This window comes from Coenobita brevimanus, chromosome 58, assembly GCF_032717465.1.
Source record: "Coenobita brevimanus isolate Jiangsu-jjx chromosome 58, ASM3271746v2, whole genome shotgun sequence".
Classification (NCBI taxonomy): domain Eukaryota; kingdom Metazoa; phylum Arthropoda; class Malacostraca; order Decapoda; family Coenobitidae; genus Coenobita; species Coenobita brevimanus.
Window position 1 is genome coordinate 1,782,336 of NC_137011.1, and position 17,328 is coordinate 1,799,663.

Here is a 17,328-nt window from a genome sequence, read left to right on the forward strand (position 1 = left end):
AATAATAATAAACCATGTCCCAAAAATGGGAGAAAGTAGCAAAACACCAAGATATAAGTATAAAATGAGATAAGAAAGGTGTAGTAAAACAAGAGAAAGATCTAGGTATAGTATGATCATACACAATCCTTTATTTTACTTTCATTAAACTTTGTGGAAGTGCTAAGGGTCAGCCATGGAGTAAAAACTACTGGTTTTTAGACCAACAGGTCAAAGGTCAAGATGGCAGAACAAAGTCAAGGTCAACATTAAAGTTTTCATACAGTTCATCAAACTTGTTTTCAGAATAATGCATGAATAAAAAGATTCAATTTTGAGAATAAATAAAGGTCAAGGTCACAGGTAACAGGGTAAGATCACCTCAAACGGTTCTGAGCTAATTTGAACCAAACTTGGTGAATGCATTAAGGGCTGGTCAAGAAAAAAAGACTGCAATACTGGGAACTACATCCCTTCAACCCTTAAGTCTGTGTGTGAACAAAATAAAGTTTTTATGTGATTTGACTCTTGGTGGATGAGTTGATCACCCAAAAGGTTGACCCATTGTTTTTTATAATGAGAGGTCAAAGTCATATGGCAAGGACAACTTTAAACAGTCTTATTCAACGTAGACAAAATTCTGTGGAAGGGTTCATATTCAAACAAGGGGGGATTAGACTCAGAGCAAACAAAGGCCAAGTATTAAGAAAAAAAAAAAAAAAAAATTGAAGTCAAGGTCACCTCACATAAACCTGAACCAAGGTTGGTGAAATGGTGAAGGGTTCCGCAAGAATGAAATACAGCCCTTTGATATACAGAGTACTGTACCTGTATTCTGCTGGAGGTCAAGGTCACGAGGTTCAGTAAAATATTCAGCCCTTAGACCAGTTAATGGTCAGGAGTGTTGAACTCCCTCACTGCTCTCTTCTTTCACTGTGTTCTATGCTCAATAATCTATCAGCAATGGTTTATAATGGCAGTACAATGAGTTGTCATGCTCTGGGTGTTATGGACTTTACCTATGGTGGTTCTGTACTTCAACTGGGTTAGGTAAAATCACGTGAGACTAATCCTGGCTGTGTGTGTGTGTGTGTGTGTGTGTGTGTGTGTGTGAAAATGAGAAATGCGGCCTAAACTGACATTTTTAAGGTTACTGAAAAGATTACTACACCTTTCCTTGTTGATTATAAAAATCACTGCGTAATTTAACCAAAGAAAACAAGTGTACAGGTTTGGAAATTTCAAAATAAAAGAAAATGTTACTGGAAACAATTCAGGATGACATTAAATAAAAATCTGAGGACAAAATCCCTGGGCACAAACAATATGAATGACAAAAATCTGAAACCTCCCTCTCTCCTAATACAATATATACAGTATACTGTATTTTTCCACAGAAAAATAAAACCAGATTCACAAAGTACTGTACACAGGTTCTTTAACTTCCTGAGGTGCTTAATTTTGACATTATTAATTACAAGACATATTGGATCTAACCTAACCATGAGGTTTCAGTGTCATTATATAGGCCCTGAAGCCTTTGCCCAGAGTCGGACACATAAAAAAAATATATATATGGAAGAAATGTCACTGGAGAAAGTTGACTTAGATCAGCAGATTATTCAGTCCCGTTATTACTTCTTAGGAATCTGGTGTCATGGTTTTGTAAACAATGACAAATTATTATTATTTTTTTTTTGTGGTGGTGGTCCTACATCTCTATGGATTGCTTATGAGATTTAAAGTCATAAACTTTTTTTTTTTTTTTTTTTTTTTTTGGGGGCGTTCTCCTACCAGTATTTTGTTCAGCAAATGTATGCTTCACTTCAAGCAGCATGATATGATATAATTATGGGATATGTTCCCCCGAGCTAGACTTCATTAGATCATATAGCCCTGCTAGGTGACAAGAGGGTGCTACCTCTCCCAGCATGGCAACTACCAGGATTGGCTCAAAGAAGCAGTAGAAGGACCTTCCCAACTCAATTCATATTCTTCCTTGTTTTCTGTATTTTTCAGACAATTTTCAGGGTGGTAAATTACCTTCTCCTGCTGAAAAATTTCTCACTGTTTTTATCGTCACATTCCTTAAGCCGTACCTACGATTGTCTGCCTTACACAACATACTGAAAGAAGGTTTTTGTTTCTCAACTTCCCAGCTGGTTGCAAGATTAGGTTAGGTTCTATCTATCTATAGTCCGACGCCCTAATCCCGCAAAGGGTGGCCGCAGACAAAATGCCTCCAAGTCGCTCTGTCACCCACCATTTGACTACCCTCCCCCCAACTCACCCCCCCTCCCTCATATACCTCTCAACTCCATCCCTCCACCTCACCTATTTACACCCTCTTAGTCAGTCTTTTATTCTCCATTCTCTCCACATGTCCCACCACCTCAGTGTATTTCTCCTAATCTTCTCAACCACATCCACATCCACCCCACAACGTTCCTTCACTTCTTCATTCGTCAACCTGTCCCTCCATGTCACTCCACATGCTCCCCTCAAGTAACTCATTTCCACTGCTCTCACACTAGACTTGTTCCCTTCTTGCAAAGGTTAGGTTACATTAACTTATTAGGTACTGTTAAGCAAAGTTAGGTTAGGTTTAGTTAAACCTCTCCTGGAGTTTGGCACCACTGTATGGAACACAGGGAGTCCTCTGGAGTCTGTACAGCACAGATAGACTAAGTAATTCAATGGTGTGCCTGAGCTCCATTATGCAGACCATCTGAAGAATATGGACATGTATTTTGTAAAAGGGAGACTGATCAGAGCTGACCTTGTTAAATGCTGGAAAATCTTTCATCACCACATGAACTTTTTTCCCTCTCTTCATTAACTCACACTAGGGGCCACAGATTTAAGGTGGTCAAGCCCAACACTTCAGCCAAGTGTAGATGCAGGTTTTTCAGTTATCAGATGTATAGACCTCTGGAGTTCTCTGTCAGATGATGCTGTCAGAGCTGACTTAGTTGTATCTTGTTCGACTAAACTGAATAATTACGATTTAATCTGAAGTCCTTCTGGCAGTGTAACTACCCTGCATAAGGCACAAAATTCAGCCCCTACTCAACTGTCTATTCTGATTTGTACAGGAAATGAGGCTGGTGTGTCAACAGGTATGGGCTGTCCTAATTCTTGAAAAGCAGATTCCTACTGTGCCATACTGTTAAACTGTAACAGGGTAGCCAACCAGGTGAGTAGGATAGTCCCTTCCGCCATTACCCTGACCAGTCGAGTTGACATCTGGGGAACATGCCTAAAAACAACGGAGAAACAGATTTTGGTAAATTTTTACAAGTGGATAATACACCCCCCAGGTAGTGCAATATATTTTTCTTGTAGTTTCTGATGCGATTCAAATGTTTTTGACCTTCATTTTTGTCGGAAAAGGCTCATTTCCCCTCTTCTCCAATCATGAACTTTGATTGGACAAGTAGGTGAAATCAAGCATTTTCAGAAAAAATGAAGTAAAAAACAACTCAAATCACATCAAAAACCACCAGAAAAATAAACTGCACCACCGGTTAACATAACGGAACAGACGAAACCTAACCAAACAGACATAATGTAATCTCACCAAACGCACTAAACCTAACCAAATGTAACCCAACATACCTAACCTATCCTAGGGGAGTACGTAACGTAACCTCACCAAACACTACACCTAACCAAACCTACCCCAATATACCTAACCTATCCTAGGGGAATGCTTACCCCTGAGATACGACTGTCCAGGACGAGGGTTGTCTGGCAATAATGTCGTGGTTCCAGAACCTTTGAATCCAGTGGTTTATGAACAATATAATTTGCAAAGCCAGAAGGTGTGTGTTGTCCAGAAAAGTTCCTTTGTAGTCAGAAACACAAAAACTACACTGTACCAGTTTCTTGGTTTTTGCGTACTTTTTGTACAGACCACAGTAACACTGATGTCTGTCTTTTCTAAATTTACACGGTTCCTGACAGTCTGGGCAATAAACTTCCGAAGGTAATACACCGTGTCCTCCTCCGATTCCAAGTGGAAACGCTTTATCACTCGTAAATAATCAGTATCACACCAGGGACACACAGCACGTCTTTCTCCTTCAGAGGCCATACCAAGAAGGATTTGAATTTTTCCACCCACAAGCAATCAAAGCCCAACGTTCAAATTCATTGGTCGAATACTATCACATGACCTAAAGTAGGCCTATAAGTGGGTGATACCAACATACGAGATGCATGCGCAGTCGAAGGGAAGACAAACACAGGGACGAACGCACGCATTTTGTACCCGGATTGGCCAAGTGAAGATCCAAGGTAGTTTTTTTTGGAATTTTAAATTAAATTCATTACGGTATCTCAAAATATCAATTTCCAAATGGGGTTATGGGGGTGCATCATGATCCTTAGGGGCTATACTATACATTATTGGTGCTAAAATTCCTTAACTGCGTATTGTCCACCTGTAAAATAATACCCAGATTTCGCATAAAACGTTCGTTTGCCACCCCAGAAATAATCAGAAAACTATAACAGGCAATCAGGAAGAAGAACAAATTTGGTAAGGTGCTTCTACCACTTCAAAGAATATGTTTACCTTTGGTTTCAGCTACGAAATGTGCAAACTGCGAAAAGTATCGGGGATCACTTTTAGGGGCATATACGTATAGGCTCTTTCAGGCCTCTTAATATTAACTTTTTCAGGTGTCTCCTAATATTAAAAAGAAGGTATCAGGAACCACACCTTCTACATGAGTTGAAATACTACACACTGTAATTTAACTATCTCAATCCCACGCTATCGCGGGATCCTTTTGAAGGACATTGTGCGTTTTTTTTTTTTTCACTATTCACCAACGAGAGCTCTAACCATCATCCCTTAAATGTTAAAAAATCCTGTCTCAGTACCTCAAGTTATGTACAGTAATACAAGTGTCTCCTTCCTTACCTTTTAAAATAATTTTGAGCCTCCATCCGCGTAGCAACTGATAACGGGGCTGGCTGCTGGGGAAGTGGGACGAACACGAACAGTCAAGGACAATGGTGAAGTTATTCCAACACTGCGTACACTCGGGAATATTGTTGTACTCCTAATCATCGTACTTCCCTTACAGTGGGTGTGGCCACACCGTGGCTGTACATCTGGGTGTAACCATACGCCCTTTGATAAAAACAAGTTATACTATATGTTATAAAATACAGAGGCATTCTTAATATGTATTACATACAGGAGGAAGGTGTAATATTAGAGTAGTAAAGGAATACAGAGAACATAAGAATAACAGCCCTGGCCGAAGGTGATGACATGTAGCATCTTATCAGCGGGTCGATCGGTGAGTGATGGCACAACCTAACCTAACTTATATAACAAAAACGATATGAGTATTACGTGCACACAAATACGTACAGAGAGAGAGAGAGAGAGAGAGAGAGAGAGAGAGAGAGAGTATTAATACGGTAATTATCTTACATCTGGGACTATTTAGTATACAAATGGTCCATATTTTACATGTAAGGTAAATTATCGTCCATATTTTAGATGTAAGGTAAATAATCAAATTACTATTTGGCGATTAACAGATAAATTTAATCAGCTGAATTAGGTGTATGGCAAGATCCATTTTAATTTCCCAAATATTTTGATCTGAAAAGTAATGACGATAATATTCATTAATTTGGGTGGACATATTATTTACAACAATTTCTATACATTTACTGCAATTTGTTTCCTCAAAATAAAATAATACCGCATTTAGGAACACGTGACAAACATATGTACTCGAGGACTGGCAGGGACTCTCAGATGTAAACAATAAGCTACCGAGTAATGGCTGTGGAGATAGAATTAGAAAGTCTACAGTAGCCAATCGTATCGAAATTCGGTCACGTTAGCTCCGGATTTCCCAACTGTGCAGACAGCATAGGTAACTAACCGAGGTGTGTCCTTAGCTTTTCTATAAATCTTCATATATATAATATAGACTATAAAAGAGGTGGCCACTGATATTGGAAGAATGAGAAGTGAATTGGTAGATTTTTCTGCTGCTTCAACAAAACCTTAAAATTACCTCCTTACCTTGAAGGCCCCATGCACGGCATATTCCTGTTGGCCACTGAGGTGATGCTGCCACATGTCCTAAGTGTTAAATGTGGATGATTCCTATGAGCATGAGTTTTATTACTCATCTGGTTGGCTACCCCCTTAAAATTTAACAGTATGGCTCGGTAGGAATCTGCTTTTCATGAATTAGAGCATCCCATACCTGCTGACACACCAGCCTAATTTCCTATACACATCATCATCGGAATAGACAACAGAGTAGGAGCTGATAGTTACACTGCTAGAAGAACTGCAAATTATGAAGCATAGTTATTTAGTTTAATCGAACAAGATGTGACCTAGTTGTGAGTGGAGGGACTTTTTGAATTATATAACTGAGTCAGCACTAACAGCATCATCTGACAGAATTCCAGAGGTCTGTATATCTGATACTGAAAAACATGCGTCTACACTCGCCTGAAGTGCAGGATTTGGCCACCTTGAATCTATGGCCCCTAGTGTGAGTTAATGAAGAGAGAGAAAAAAGTTCATATGGTGCAATTGAGGACTGGTGAAGAAAGATTTTTCAGCATTTAATAAGGTCAGCTCTGATCAATCTCCCTTCTACAGAATACATGTCCAGAATTTTCAGATGGTCTGCATATTGGAGTTCATGCAGGCCATTGAATTGCTTAGTTCATCTGCACTGTACAGACTTAAGAATTCTCAGGTCACCATGGTACCCTGTGTTCCAAACAGTGGAGCCAAACTCCAGGAGAGGTCTGATGTGGGATTTGAACAAAGTCAACCTAAAATCTCGGTCACAACAGAGGGTGGATTTCAGAAAATTATTTGCCAGGTCTGCTGCTTTTTTTTACAGTAGCTAGTTCTTATGTATGAGTGAGATTTTAGAGAGTGGTCAACCAAAATACCCAAGTCTTTATATGCAGTTTCTACAGATAGATCGGTGTTGTTCATGTGATAGCTAATGCTGAAGTGATCTGGCAGTTTCTTCTAGTTTGTAGTATTAGTTCTGTGGAAAGTCACACTGTACCAGTATTTCACAGCATCTCTGACAATGTACAGTACAATCATTATAGTAATTGTAGATTTTAATGGGAAGTTTGTAATAGTGACAGGATAATGTATGTACTGCTGTTTGCCGTAATGGCCAAATACAGTATATTGCATGTGTTTAATTTTTATTCTACTTTTTCAGAGTGGAAAACTAAAATAATCATTTAAGAATAGAGAGCCCTGTAACCTTACAATGACAGTGAAGACAGAACTGGAAAGGTCCAGCGATGTGGAAATCTTTGCTAAGAGGAGAGCATTGAAGAAAAGGAAATTCGGTGCAGTTCAAGATGGCACGAAGACTGCAAGTGAAAGAAAGGGTGTGAATACAGGCAGTGGAGGAGGTAAAGTAAGTGGAAGAGATGGAAAAGATACAGGAAGATGTAGGAAAGATGCAGTAAGAGGTGGAAGAGATGCAGGAAGAGGAAGAGGTGGAATAGATACATCAGGAGGAAGAGGTGATAAAATTAGAGGAAGTGAAAGAGGTCGAAGTAGGGGAGGGTTCACAGATGGGAAGGCCAGAGGTGCTCGTGGAGGACGAGGAAGGGGAAACGGGAGAGGAGGGAAGGCAGATTCAGTCCGACCAGAAAACAGCACTGGCAGGTTTAACGAGGAGAAAGAAAGAAGGCGCAAAAGTAAGATGTTCAGGAGACGAAAAAGGCCAGTAGCTTGGAGTAAAGAGAAGGTGAGTTTTTAATATTATTATTATTATTGTGTGTGTGTGTGTGTGTGTGTGTGTGTGTGTGTCCTATTATATATGCACATTCTTTTACATTCATTTTTACTGTTAAATTTGTGACGTAGGTGTCATTACTGTGTGCCATCATTTTTTTCTTTTATGAAAAGTCTAAAGTAAGTAACAGTAAAATTTCCTACAGGCATTAGGCCTTACTGTGTCACTTTTTTTTTTTTTTATCATTGTCTGAAGTAAATTATTGACAATTTCCTATTGGAGTTCCATATATATATATATATATATATATATATATATATATATATATATATATATATATAAAGTCTAAAGTAAATTAAGAAGAATTACCTATTGAGCTTCACTACTACAGGGTACTCACCTTGTGTACATATGTATTACATTGCACTAAAAATGTCTATCCATCCATCCACCATCCAATCCTACGTTGCCCCATGAGGAGCCTAGGAGCCCGGGGCTAGCCAAGTTGGTCCTGACATTTAAGATGAGAGTGACCAGCCTCACTCATCCGTGAGTGGCATCACGTGAGCAAAAAAAACCCAACCACCCTTTAGATATAAACCTTCACTGGCTCAGTCCGATTGGAGCACTGTAATTACCCACTAAACCACCAGGCGCCAAAATTGCTTATATGGTTACCACCTAGTGTAGTTAATTGTTTCGTGGTGTGCAGGAAACCATTTGGCTTGTCTTTCAGTGTAGAAATATTTTTCCCACAGCTTGAGGCCAATGAAACACTGCAAGAAGAGATAGCAGGGCGTATTGATGAATGTAACAGACGCACACTCTATGTCTGTTTCCCCACCACCCTGGTTGTAAATAAAGTAAAGGACGTGAAAGAGGCACTGGGAAATGTAGCAGCCAGAGGGGACATAAGACTTTTTCGTCTCAGGCAACACCAACTGAGGTATGATGTAATGGTACATGCAGCGAGGTTCATATAGCCTATAACAGTCCACCAGAAACTTTCCTGATGGTTTTCGAAAACACATCCAAGTCATAAAACAAGAGTGTGCCATAATTACTCTGAATGAAACACTGTACCCAGTTTCAGCCCAAACCATCATCTCACAAATACTTTTCTTTCAGGTCCTGCTTCATAGAATTCGAGACAGAAGATGAGGCAAAGAAGAGTAAGGACACCATAAATGATGTGGAGTTCAAGGGGGAGAAGTTCAATGCTGAGTTTGTGAGAGGGAAGCACAAGGGAAACAAAGCTACCAGAGTGCAGGAGATGGATTCATTCAAGTGTGTTGGCCATTGTTTACTTTGATGATGTATACATTTTACCTTCAGGTGGCGCTGGAGAGGGGTGCCTCCCTACCGTGGCACCAAGGAGCTGCTCGTTTACACAAGTGTCTCTCAGCTCCCTCCCTGTCTCCTAAGAAAAGGATGGTGGACTATTGAATGAGGGCTGCTTCAGCCTGCAGCCCATCAGGTTCATGTTCAGATGAGCCTCAGATTGCAACCACTGTACTACTGTACAGCTGCAACTACTTAACCTTTAGACATATTGTATTTTATTTATTTGTTTATTAGCTTTTGAGGGACTTTTCAGCTAGGAAAGTTAGATAAATCATTCATTTACCAATGCATATGAGAGGCATTTTTTAAGTTGAATAAATAATCTGAAACTAGCACCAATAAACTATATAATTATAACTCTGGAGTCAAAAGATTATGAACATTGTTTTTAGTTACATTATAACTGATTTGATTATTTTATTGCAGGCAATTCAGTAAGTTCTTGGTATATCACGCACTGTTTAGGTTGTTATTCATGCAAGAGTGAGAGAGAGAGTGCATGTGTTTCTTTTGTTTATATTTTATTGTTGGTCCAGCTGTTGCCTCCATCCCTTGCAGGCTACACGTGGGTAAACTTCCTGCAGGCACTACCAGGCTCGACCTTCGTAATGTATTCTTCACCTCGTGCAGGATTGACTTCCCAAAGAAGAGGCTGAAGGGCATCAAAAAGTGAGAGTCATAATTTAGTTACACGTTTTATACTATTATTGTTCCTCAGTCATCATTGTCATTATTGTTATTATTATTATTATTACGGTAAGCTGCTAGGTGCCGTCAAGAGTTTTTATGATGGTAGTGAGGCATGTGTTAGGGTAAATGGACATCTAAGTGAATGGCTCATGATCGGTGTGGGCATATGACAAGGTTGTGTGATGTCCCCATGATTGTTCAATATATATATATATGGATGGGGTGATGAGAAATTTAAAAACATGAGTAATGGAGAGAGGGATGGCATTGGTAATGAATGGTGATGAATGGAATATCTCAAATTTGTTTGTATGCTCAGTGTGTAGTACTGCTTGCAAATATCAGTCAAGAACTTGGTAGATTAGTGCAGAGTTTTGATGATGTGCGTGGGCGTTGTGCCTTAAGAGCTAATGTAGAAAAGAGTAAAATGATGGTTATTGAGAGAGAAGGTGACCCCCAAATGTGATGTTACAATGAATGGAGAGAGAATGGAATTGGTGAGAGAGTTCAAATACATGGGTACAATTATAGAAAAGAGAGAAAATTGTGCAAAAGTAGTGGAAAGTAGAGTGACACAAGGAAGAAAAGTAGCTGATGCTATGAAGGCCTGAAAAAGATACACAGGCTTGAGTGTTGCAGCTGCACGAGGCTTACATGAAGGAGTGTTAATGCCAACTTTAACATATGGATGTGAGATTATGGTGTGGCATGAAAATGAAAAGTCAAGAGTGAGAGCAGTGGAGTTGGGACTGCTGAGGAATGTGTGTGGAGTACAGAGAGTGGATAGGATACGAAATAATGTGATTCGTGAAAGATGCAGAGTGAGGAAGTGTGTGACATCGGAACTGAAGAAAATGTACAGTACTGAGATAGTATGGTCATGTGGAGAGAATGGATGACAATAGAGTGGTGAAAAAGGTATATCAGAGTGACTTTGAAGGAGAAAGGAGGCAAGGTAGGCCAAGGAGTAGGTGGAGGGATATGGTGGATGAGTGTGTGAGGAAGATGGGTATAGAAGTTGGTGAGGCTAAGGGACTGACAGGAGATTGAGCTGGCTGGATGAATTCTGTGAGAAGTGCATGATCAGGGATCTGGCACCCCTTTTTAACGTGACAGCGTCCGGATTGACTCTATCAGATACGTTTATGTGAAGCTACAGAATGTCGTGAAAGTTTTTGGCAGCCAGGATTCTGGGACCTTGAACGATGAGTGAGTGGAAGTGTGGCCCATTGGATTGGGCAAACTTGGGCTGTCTGAACATTGCTGCTACTCACCCTGCCCTAGGGTGGGAAAGGAGGTCCGGATGATTCTTATTATTATTATTATTATTATTACTGGTATTATTGTTTTGATTACTATATTTCCTCACCCTGCCGTAGGGCGGGAAAGGAGGTCCAGATGGTGACAATGATTGTTCATACAGTATTATTATTTTATCATTCTTTGCAACTATGATGGGTCTGGGTATGGCAGAATGAATATTACCCCTGTATTCCTTGCATGTCCAAACCACTGAATGCAGTTCAGTGTCTTAGAAAAACTTTAAGTTATGGATACTAGACAGCATTCATATGTGTTTTGGGGGCAGGGTGGCTCAGTGGTAGAGCATCAGACTTGGGACTGGGGGGGGTTGAGTTGGAGCCATGCCTGGTAGCTGCCATGCTGGGAGGGGTAGCACGCTCCTCTCACCTAGCAAGGCTATTTGATCTAATAAGGTCTAGCCCAGGGGAACATTTCGCTTCTTTCATATCTATGTTTATGTGTAACAGAGCGTTGTGTATTACATGCATTTACATATTTAAGTTGTTGGAGAGGGATATCTTCATATGGTGGCACTGATATAGCCAGGCAGCTCCCTCCTTTCCCTAAAAGGAAGACTGGACTGCTGGAGAAAATACATTACAGAGATTAGCACTCACTGTCACTGTGGTTTTAGTTTCAATGTACAGTTTCACAATCACAGACAATCCACTCATGAACTTCTACCCTTCTTAACCAGCATACCAACTCCCTGCTTCCAGTGCTTTCTTGAAGGACATCTTAGGATGCACCTTTAGTCTCTTCACTTTCACATGTTCATCTGCTGAAATTTGTCCATGAAATTTCCATCCTTCCACATTGCTGAGCTGTAGCAAGAGATAATATGTTACTAGTCATGAAGTACTATGGGAAGGATTCAGAATCATAGTATTGTTTTATTCTGCCATTGATCTGTATGAAATAAGCTGCAAAAGGATGGAAATTTCCAGTTAAGATGGAGAAAGTATAATAGCCAAAGATTTTGCAGACATAACATCCGACATTGACTCATTTATATTCTAATGTTCCTTACCGGTACTTTTCAGCTTTGCCTTCATCATATATAAAACCAAAGAAGAGGCACTGCGAGTGTTTAATGCTTCCAGGCACATCAAGGTTAATGGTAAAGTTGTGAAAGTGACATTTGCCAGATACAGACCTACTGCTGCCAAGCATGAAAAGAAGCCAAAGTTTGAAAATGAACAGCAGGAGACACAGACTGAGAAGGATGTGGCACCTACACCAGCTAAGAAGATAAAGGTAAAATATTATAATTGTATGTGTGTGAGTGAGGGAGGGGGTGGCCAGATGGCAGAGGACAAAGTGACGTGGAGGCAAATTCTCTTGTTACAGCTCAGCATTCAAGATGGAGAGATGATAATTTCTATTTATAGCAAACAGTATAATAAGGGAAGGGGGGAGGTTCATAATTTAGCCTAGCTTATTTTTTCAGGTTGAAGAGGATGCCGAACAAAGACCAGCTGAAAACAACAGAGATAGTGGTGAAGTGGATCACAATGGTGACAGTTATGCAGATATTGAGGATGAGAATGAAAATGAGGAATGCAGAAGTGATGATGACGTTGGAGACATGGATGATGATGATGAAGATGGAAATGAAGATATGGATGATGATGAGGACAATCATGAGGAGCAAGATGATGATGGTGATGATGATGATGACATTAATGAAGTTGAAGATGAAAATAATGATGATGCTGAAAATGAAAACAGTGTTGAGGGTGATGAAAATGAGGAAAGTGAAGCTGGTGATGATTATGATGATGATGATGAATGAAAATGAGGAGGAATGGAAAGGATATGAGAGGTGTGACAGTAATGAAGATTGTGATGTTGGTAACTACAGAGGCAGTTGATAGTGAGAATAAAAGCATTTGCTATTAACTTCATGAAGCAGGTTGACGGTATGTCATTTCATTCAGACTCCTTGAATTTCAGTGACATAGTGTTTTAGCCTTGTTCTGTAAATAGTAAAAATAAATAAATACAGTAGACAACAAAATATATATCTGAGTGAATTTGAAGGAGAGAGGAGGCAAGGTAGGCCAAGGAGTAGGTGGAGTGATATGGTGGATGAGCGTGTGAGGAAGAGAGGTATGGAAGTAGGTGAGGCTTGGGGACTGACAAGAGATCGAGCTGGCTGGATGAATGTTGTGAGAAGTGTATGATCAGGGATTAGGCACCCCTTTTTAACGTGACATGGGTTGACTTTGTCAGATACGTTTACAGAATGTGGTGAACATTTTTGGCATATCAGATAGAGCCAGGATTCTGGGGGCTTGAATGATGAGTGAATGGAAGCATGGGCTATTGGATTGGGCAAACTTGGGCTATCTGGATGTTGCTACTCCTCACCTTGCCATAGGGTGGGAAAGGAGGTACAGATGATGATGATGATGACAAAATCACCATTTAGGCCTCTTGAATCGTGGCTGCACATGATAGGTAAAAAAACATTCCACATATACATTCATAATCACCCATCCAACAGTCAATTCAACAACTGTGTAGTTAAAAAAGGGTGCCAAACCTGGTCATACATGCTTCCATGCAAAATTCATCCGTTCAACTTGATCATTTGTCACATCTCTAGCCTCGTTAGCCCCTATACCTTTCTGTCTCACATTCTTTTATCATAAATGTTTACCTGGTTCTGGATCCTATCACACTGCATCTTGGAATGGGAAAGGAGAACTGGATTTTTTTTTTTTTTACCAGTGCCAGTTGGATAGACACTGTATCTAAGCTTATGTCTGCGGGAGGTATTTAGTCATGTAATGCCACTGGGAAGGTAGGCTGGTAACCTACCTTAGCCTAGCCTTGAGCCTCCATACTTCATAGAGGTCTAGGAGTGAATGTTACTGTATTCAAATAATGTGTTAACTTGTTCTTTTAACTTACTGTTGCAGAGAAATGGAGCTAAATATACAATTCTGACGTTTAATGTGCGTACAGTGTGTATGTGTGATCCTCAGAAATGTATGTGAATCTTACTCATGCGAGGAGGAAAATGCCATGCCTCCCCTCCATTTTAAAATACATTAAGTGTGCTGCACATCCTTACTTTCTTGTTTTTGTTCTGCTTTGGGGGGGGGGGAATAACCATTGTTAGACCTTACTGGCCCTATTCGTGTGATCACGGGCTTTCTAATCCTTCTCCTTTTACAGTTTAATTTGAACATGACATCTAAATACCCAGTACTGTATTCTCTTGTACTCTGTGTTATTCATGTCATTTCAGCATTGACATAGCTTGTAGAAATAACATCCAAGAGAATATTGATGAGCTAAGTGAAAAAAAAAAAAAAAAAATGGTAAGGAAAAGGTGCTAAGGGGCCTCGTAATGGACAAAGAGTGATCCCTGTATCATCACCATTCTGTCTTACCACCTACTATAGCCAGTTTTTTACCTGATTGAATCAAGCTATACACTGATTGGCAACCTGGTGAGGAAGATGTGCTGGGAGCTAACAAAAAATGAACCTGTCAACCTTATTCTGTCTTATCATCTTCCGTTAGTTTGTTTTCACCCGATGGAACTGAGTTGCTCATGACAAATTCCAAGTTATGGTTTTGTGAAATTCAACAAGCCGTATTTATGGGATGGGAACGAGACACTTTGGCTGCTACTCAAGTTTGACCCTCCGGTCTATCAGTATAGCCATCAGCTGAGTTGAAAGGAGTTGGGAAGCTTATCATGTTACAGTAACACTGTTCCATTCCAGTCCATCTCATCCACTGAACTAAAAATGTAACAGGTTGGTAATGTTGTAACTCATGTGATGTTACAGTTGTCACTAGAAAATTTTCCTTTGATCATTGTTCTCAAATTTCTTTCGCTGATGAAATCTTTCATCAGTATTATTTGTTTATCTGTATGTGTGTCAATCATTTATTAGGACTGCAGTAAGACTATTACTTATATGTTTTTTTTTTTTTTTAAGTGAACATCATTATATCAACAGCCAGATAAAATTGTGCAACATTACAGAAATACAGTCTTCATAGTGAAATATAATCTTAGTAACAATAACAGTGCTATTATCTGCATAAAATAATGTTATAAAAAATATACATCTGACATTCATTAACAATCATTTCCAATTATGAACCACATATATGCTCTCTTACAGTTATACAGACATGTTCTGCAACAGCACCTAGATTGACATAGAAACTGAATGCAAGATGTCCTCTTTATGAGCTGCCTTTTTGACATTTTCTTAAAATTACTACTTTTCCTATGAGGCCATCAGTAAATGAGAAAAATTGCCTACTAAATTTACATTAGTACCATACTTACACAGCAAGGTATATAAATTTCCACAATTTATGGCATCAGTTATACAAAGGAAGTCTAGATTTTTGGAACACATTGTGGACTTAATAAAGTAATAGTAACTGTTTATACTTTTCTTCTTTACTAACTGAAATTTTGTGTGGTGACTAAGGAAGTAAAGGAGAGCTTAACCCTTCACTTCAATGGTGTATTTTTTTTTTGGTTAAATCTTGCTATAGTGCTTACAGAGGCTTTTATTCTGCTTGGAGAGACTTTTTGAACTGGAGAAGTTAGATGTAGCCTTCAATAACCCCTACAGTAGAAAAGCCCTTACAAAGCTGAATAAAATCATATGGAAGTAGCATGAATATACTGTACTAATAACACCAAACTGAAGGAGTTGACCTAGGGAAGAAGTGACCAAATCACTGAAGACCATAAACGCTTTTGAACTGAAACCGACTCCTTGAATCCAGTTGATTTTTTTTTTTTTTTTTTTTTTTTTTTTCTTTTTCCCCATCCTATCTCCAGGCAATTCATTTAGCATTGGGGAGATTTTTTGAACTGGAGGGGTGAAATACAGGCTAAATTAACCCCTTCAGTACTACAGATCCTTCCTGAGGCAAACAAAATTTCTTGGAAGTGGTAAAAGTTAAAAACATCCCTAGGTTGACGTGATTAAGGGAAATCAGTTAATCACCATTTGAACACAATCTGGTAATTATTATTTAAAAAAAGGGGGGGGTAATATCCAAAAATAGGACTAAGAAAATGCAAATATAGGACAGTAACAACAGAGCACCTCAATACGGATCGAACAATTGTTCACATTTAAACCTTTGAAATCTTGTCACAATTTCACAGAATACATATTCTTTTTAGCATTTTGTCTTGCAATGATAAGAAACTGGTGCAAACCCCTGTCAAGTGTTATCTTATGCATTCATCTATCCAATTCAATTATGTCAATTCTCTTTAATTGTCTGTTTCCAGACCTCACTTTCTGACATTCCCCTGCTATACTGGCAACCTTCATGGTTTTCCACACTTCCTCCTACCTTCTAACTTGCTAAGTGTACTCTTTTTCAGTACCTGTTTATATCAATTCTCACTAGAACAGATGAAAAAAACTGCAAAACCCCTACCATATAGGAAATAAAGGATAGGTTGCAGTCAGGTTAAACATGAAGGAAAATTGATGCGGTAATATATAAAGGTTACACATGAAGAAAATTAGCATAATAATATTTCAAAATATATATCCAGGTATAAAAAAAGCAAGCTGACAATGACCTTATCAGCTGATAACATGGCAGGTAACTCATTCATCACCAACAACAAAAGTAACTTTCCCCCCCCCCCCCCCATCTAGAGCAGAAGTCCAGAACAATACTTTTTCATAAAAAGAAATCCTGTACAGTAATTTCCTTACTCCAATACTGTATAAGGTTGCACCACAAGCATTAGAACTCTTAAGACAATTACAAATACTATACAGTATCTAAAAGCTCACTCTCTCTCTCTCTTTTCACATCAGTAACACCATTTTTAAATTATAAATAACCCTCTCCATCCATAACAAGGCACCATCCTTGAGAAATCTCTACTGCATGCCACACCCACATACTGCCAGCAGCAGTGGAGATTGTGTTAAAGGAATGATTATTCTAAAAGAAACTATTTACCCTCTATCTCTGGGAATACAGAAGGAAAATTTTATCACAGTAAATTTAAATGGCCTCTTGGCTATTTAACCAATTAAAATAGAGTCCCTACAAAGCTCAAGGTAATTAAAGTGCTTAATGGCAGCAATAAAGTACACAGATGTCATCAATCCTAAGGGACTAACAATATTTCTAAAACCTTCACTATGAGATACTAGACACAGCTGAATAAAGCTCTCCAGCATCATCAGCAGCAAGAATAAAATACAAAATGTCTCATATG

At 39.1% G+C, this 17,328-nt stretch overlaps 1 protein-coding gene across 1 annotated transcript; it reads left to right on the forward strand.

Annotated features, from left to right (window-relative positions):
* Positions 1-7,504: 7,504 nt before the first annotated feature.
* On the forward strand, positions 7,505-17,328 carry LOC145402533 (nucleolin homolog 1-like). Its single transcript, XM_080274527.1, has 6 exons — positions 7,505-7,760; positions 8,507-8,694; positions 8,877-9,035; positions 9,651-9,761; positions 12,128-12,341; positions 12,535-17,328. Exons 1-6 carry the CDS (start codon positions 7,716-7,718, stop codon positions 12,877-12,879), a joined length of 1,062 nt encoding a protein of 353 aa, XP_080130653.1. The 5' UTR covers positions 7,505-7,715; the 3' UTR covers positions 12,880-17,328.